Source organism: Schistocerca piceifrons, chromosome 3 (assembly GCF_021461385.2).
Source record: "Schistocerca piceifrons isolate TAMUIC-IGC-003096 chromosome 3, iqSchPice1.1, whole genome shotgun sequence".
Classification (NCBI taxonomy): domain Eukaryota; kingdom Metazoa; phylum Arthropoda; class Insecta; order Orthoptera; family Acrididae; genus Schistocerca; species Schistocerca piceifrons.
The window spans coordinates 366527257-366532842 of record NC_060140.1 but is presented as its reverse complement, the minus strand read 5'-3'; the positions used below and the strand labels follow the sequence as shown (position 1 = coordinate 366532842).

The 5586-nt window shown below is 35.8% G+C and overlaps 1 protein-coding gene across 1 annotated transcript in view; it reads right to left on the bottom strand.

Annotated features, from left to right (window-relative positions):
* Positions 1–2649: 2649 nt before the first annotated feature.
* LOC124789297 (solute carrier family 25 member 35-like) overlaps positions 2650–5586 on the bottom strand; it is a 21798-nt gene continuing 18861 nt past the window's right edge. The window contains exons 3-4 of the mRNA XM_047256610.1: positions 3811–3925; positions 2650–3667 (exon numbers count right to left, since the gene is read on the bottom strand). Of these exons, the coding sequence (XP_047112566.1) occupies positions 3429–3667; positions 3811–3925 (354 nt within the window). The 3' untranslated portion in view covers positions 2650–3428. The remainder of the gene's footprint in view (positions 3668–3810; positions 3926–5586) is intronic.

The window sequence follows — 5586 nt, the reverse complement described above, 5'->3', positions numbered from 1 at the left end:
CGTGTGGTGTGCGTGTCTCTTACTGATGATGGCCTGTGGCCGAAAGCTTCATTTAGGGGCCTTAAATGTGCCTCTCTGTAACTTACGTCTTCTTTATGATAAATAGCAATCTATCTTTTCTTATACTGTTGATATTCCTACTCTTGAGTTCCCATTGTGATTAAACATATAAGTGACATCTTTTGGATCATGCATTGTTGGTTACTTTCATTGGTGTGTAGTTTATACTATTTTGATGCATGTGAGGAATGATTGTCACTAATAATAATGTTTTCCTTCATGGTATTTTTGTAGTCAAAATTGTCATGTTCCTTTGTGTGGTGAACAAGATAGACTGATTGTGACGTTCTCCTATATTGCTGTTCATTGAGAACCACATAAAAAATTAGCTTCAATTTTACTGTGATATAAGATTTAATTATAGCATTTTTTTCTCATGATTACTTATGTGCTTAATCACAAGAGGATGACACAGAATACTTACCATATCTGTAAGAAATAAACTATATAAGCAGTAAATCTATAGCAAAGCTGTCGTGTCAGGAAATTTTGCACTGAGTTACTTAAATTTCCAACAATTTTTTGTCCATCAGAAATGATCATCATTCTCTGTCACACAGTTTGTAATATTTCATAACTTCAATATAACTTCTACCTGGTGTACATAATCCGAAATGTTCAGTCCTTTCCTGTGTGTTTTTCTGGCACAATAATTTATCCACAGACAACCACAAAAGACAAAATGTGTGTGTGTGTGTGTGTGTGTGTGTGTGTGTGTGTGTGTGTGTGTGTGTGTGTGTTTTTTTGTTGTAACAGCTTACAAACTTGTATGAAAAAGAACATTTTCTGAACAATAAAATCTTCAGGGCAAAGGAAATCAAGGTACATGAATAATTTTTGTTGAAATGAGAAACTTCATTCCATAAATAGATGATCATTTATTATTTTTGTGTATATGACAAGGTGTATGTTGTGTTTTTACTTTCATGTGGTGCTTCACAAACAAACATACATACATACATACATACATACCAACACGAGTCCATGTACTTATCAGCACAATATCTGGAGCAGCCTTTTATGTTTTAAAGTAGATGTGAAAATATTTTACATGCAGTTTGTGTGTTTCCCTTTTTCTTTTTACATCTGTTCTTTTGACCAGCACTGACAGATAAAAACATTTTTATTTAGTTCTTGTGTTTCTTTTAAATTTTCAAATAGAGTTTTAATTCTTGTCAGTCTACTTCATCCATCCTGTGCCGATAGTAATTCATTTGTTTGTGGTAAAACTAAATGGGGTTCACCAATTGTACCTTGCTAGTTTTGCATTTGTACTTGGTTTCTTGAAGCACTTTGTTTCTAACAAACCACACATCTACACATTAGCGTGGTTTGAGTGCTCACTTGTTATAAAATTTAGGCAATGGGTCCCCCATGGACCACAGGTCATCATGTGTCTTCTTCCCTGCTGGCTTTCCTGCAGCCTGTTGCATATGTTTTTATAAGTTCCCTCATCAGTGACAGATGGAACTCAGCTATTGACATTTATCAACCTGAGTAGGACATGAGCATAAAAACACACAGGTCAACGATGAAAAAAAGTTTTTTTTTTATCACTTTACTGTGTTCCATGTTGATCCAGCAGAGATCCAGGGTTGTGAAGCCCAGATAACAAGTCTGCACTTGAATACCATCTAGAACAAAAATATTATGTCTGTGTTCTAAGTAGGGCTTCATAAGTATTGCTACAGTCTAGAATGAGATTTTCACTCTGCAGCGGAGTGTGTGCTGATATGAAACTTCCTTGCAGATTAAAACTGTGTGCCAGACCGAGACTAACTCAGGACCTTTGCCTTTTGCGGGCAAGTGCTCTACTAAAGTTTGGAAAGTAGGAGACGAGATACTGGCAGAAGTAAAGCTGTGAGGACGTGGCGCGAGTCGTGCTTGGGTAGCTCAGTATTGCTACAGTACCATCAATTTTTCTCGAATTGTGGAACCCAGTTCCCATTGTCTCCATACAAACTATCAAACCAAAAGCATAGACAGCCTCACAGTTTCACAACACAAATGTTTTTACATCAAACCTACTTCATTACAATGGAACAGTAAGGCTAATAGTTTGCACGTAGCGAGTATGAGAACATGAAAAATCTCTCAAGTGGTTTTTGAAGGTCAGATGTAACACTGTGGGTCGCATAAAATGACATTGGTAGAGACAGTTTAATTACTGTGTATACTTTAGTGCTGCGGTGGTGGTTCTTAGCTTTTTGTCTATCTTTTTTATGACAATGAGTTCCTTATGCTGTTTGTACCAGGTCATATTCTGAAATTTCATTTGAGCTCTTAATAACACGCAAGTGCCACCTGTTGTACAGGAAGTGATTACAGAAATAAACAATTATATCATGATCAATGTGCTCCATCCTTTACTTCATTACACAATTACTTATATAGACCTGCATTTTTTATTCATATAGCAACGAAAATTTTAATGTAATTCTAGTGTTGTTCTTGAACATGGCGTGTAATTGTTAGATGAAAAATAAGTGCACGGAAAAGCCACCATGTGAATAGACAGAAAATCATTATTATATCTTTCACTGTGCTGATTTGAGAATGACTAGAAATGAAGTAATTAATATTGTACGGTTTTATTTCAGACGGAATAAGCACAGTAACAAAGGTCTTTCATGTACTGTGAATTCGATTTAAAATCAACAAGGCCAATTTAACAGGCACAATGATGACATGGGAAACTTTTGACATTCTAAAATGTTGTATTTGGGAGTATACAAAAACAGAAGCAATATCTACAATTATTTATAGTCCAGTTGAAAAAAATAGGTTTTTATTGTACAATTCCCAGCACAAAATTGCGGCAACATATATATATCTCAAGAGGTAAACACTTACATACTATGCAACATCTAGATTAGTTTTGCCCTTTACCAGAGCAAAATCATTGATGTAAAATATCACAGTTACATTTTGTTTATTTTTTTGGAAGCTCAATACATTACTCACTGCCCTGTATTTTCTGTGTGTGTGTGTGTGTGTGTGTGTGTGTGTGTGTGTGTGTGTGTGTGTGCTTTTCAGCAACAATTAATGCATTTTTGCATGACTAGAAAGCAACTTTAAGTGAAGATCTAATTTTCATTTTTTAGTGATGATAAAATTTCTATTGAAAGCCATTTATTTTCATATACAAATCCCATTATTATCAAGGTTACAACTTCCAGTAATAGTTTCACTTTGCCATTCTAACAATGTTAAACCAACAATGCTTATCAAAAAGCCACAGGATAAATGTGTGCGCGGTGTTCCATAAGCCAAACCCCTTGCTTTGTTCAGTAGTTCTGAATACCAGACCTTGGGAACCAGCACATGCATCTTTGTCGACAAATTACAACAGCAGACTACCACAAAATCTACTTTACCTGATCAACATCTACTTTAAACTCTTTTTCTGCATACTTCTTTGAAAGATCTGCTTCCAATTGCTTTAGGGCATCCCAAAAAACAAAGCATAATACTGTGTGAGGGCCAAGACGAGCATAACTGGGTACAAAGCCTTTGTAAAACCCATATAACCCTTCAGTCTTCCAAATCTTGATGAAACAGTCTGGAACTGAATTATATAGTAGACCTTTTCCTTCGGCATTAACACCTGAAAAACAATTTGGGGCATTTGGAATTTTTGTATTTAATGTATATTTCCACGAACTTTTTATTTTGCATCTCATCCGTACTTAATATCACACCATTGTAAATCTGTTGTTACTGCAAAAAAAAAAAAAGTTGTTTACTTACCTTGATTATATAATCTTGTCATAACAACATCAAATGGTGTCATGCAGACTGCCACAACAATGCCACCAATGAGACTAGATGCAAATGTGTTAAGAAGGGGCTTTTTATTGAATACCTGGTAAAAAATGGAGAAATTTGACAAATATTGTCTTAGTATATATGTCAAAAATTATGCCTTTAAGCTGGCAGGTAAAAGAATCCGCTTAATATATATTTAACGTTATAGTTAAATTAGAAACATCTGAAGATTATCTCTTTGAAGCCTTAATCACAAGCTACCTCATTCCAGTCATGGCACTGCTGCATAAATCCTGGAAGTCATGTCTTCTATTCTACATAGAATTGTATGTATTTCTGCCTCTTATTGTCTGCCACTCTTATTTTTGATACAATTTTGCTTCATGCGGTTTCTGGACAAGTGCCCATCCCTCAAAACAATCTTTTCATAGTGCACAAATTGGAAATTTTATGAAGGCAACAAATACAAATGAGAAATGGCAACATCATCTGTAGCTGATTTGTGTGTCATGCAGAGATGAATACAACAGAACAGACTGAAATAGCTGTCAAGCTAATAATATTTTTCTAGTGACACACACACACACACACACACACACACACACACACACACACACACACACACACAAATGAGTGCCACCATATGTGGGTGCAATGGCAGTGTGAATCAGATACAGGAGAGGGATCGTGTTTCCCATTTGGTATTTATGTTTCTTTACCAGTATTACACAATGCAGCCTGGTTACAAATTAGATGCACTGTTTTAATTTCGTAGACAGTATATAAGACTTATGGTGTTGCTTTGGTGTAACATCACTTTTTCTCCTCCTTTGTTAAGCTGATTTGGTCTTCCTTCCAAAAAAGTTCACCAGTACACAGCAGCAACTTCATTTTGAATGTTACAAATTCACTTATATAGAAACTTTCTGATCTGGCCAGCTTACTACAGGCTCTTTCACAGAGCCACTGACCATAATAATGCATCACACGAACTTCCAAGAAGTACTATTTTTCAACAGAAATGTTTAGAGATTAGACTAAAACCACTGGTCACCAGAAACTATTTCTACCAGGTGACATGTATGGCTTGTGACTGGTTTGTATTATGGTGACCATTTGAAAAATTAGGATGTGTTTCTCATATTAAAATGAAATATGTACACAGCCAAGATGGACTTAACAACTGTAATGTCGTCTAAATTGTAAGTTTTAAAACTTACATAATGACAGCAATGCAATTCAGTCCACAGCTGGGAGAAACTACAAAAATTCCCTCTGCAGTTAGCCAGAATAAATTGCAATTAGAAATGCTCATAATGAGAAAATGCGATTACCTGTAAAGTACACTGCAGCAGTTAATGAAACTACATGTGAAAGTTTAATTCTGCAGGCGTTTTCTCCAAAGTTTTGCTTGTCCTGAAATCACAGGAATCATACAGCATCCAGGACGCCAAAGAATCAAGAATTCGGAGCCAGGATAGGTATATCCAACCACATTCCAGTAATCCGGCTTCATAAATCAAGTGACTTGAAGAACCACAACTTCCTGTGATGCATGCACTGGAAATCTTCATTCCATTATCAACTGGTAATGTTTGCAGATACAGTATCTGTTAAAATAGGAAGGGTGGAGGAAAGGAATGTGTTTTATTCCACTGTAACTATGACCGAAATGCTGGTTTCTCCATTATAGTTTTTTACACTATGGCAATAGGATACTGAGAAAACTTTGGCACCAACTGACGGACCATGAAAGCC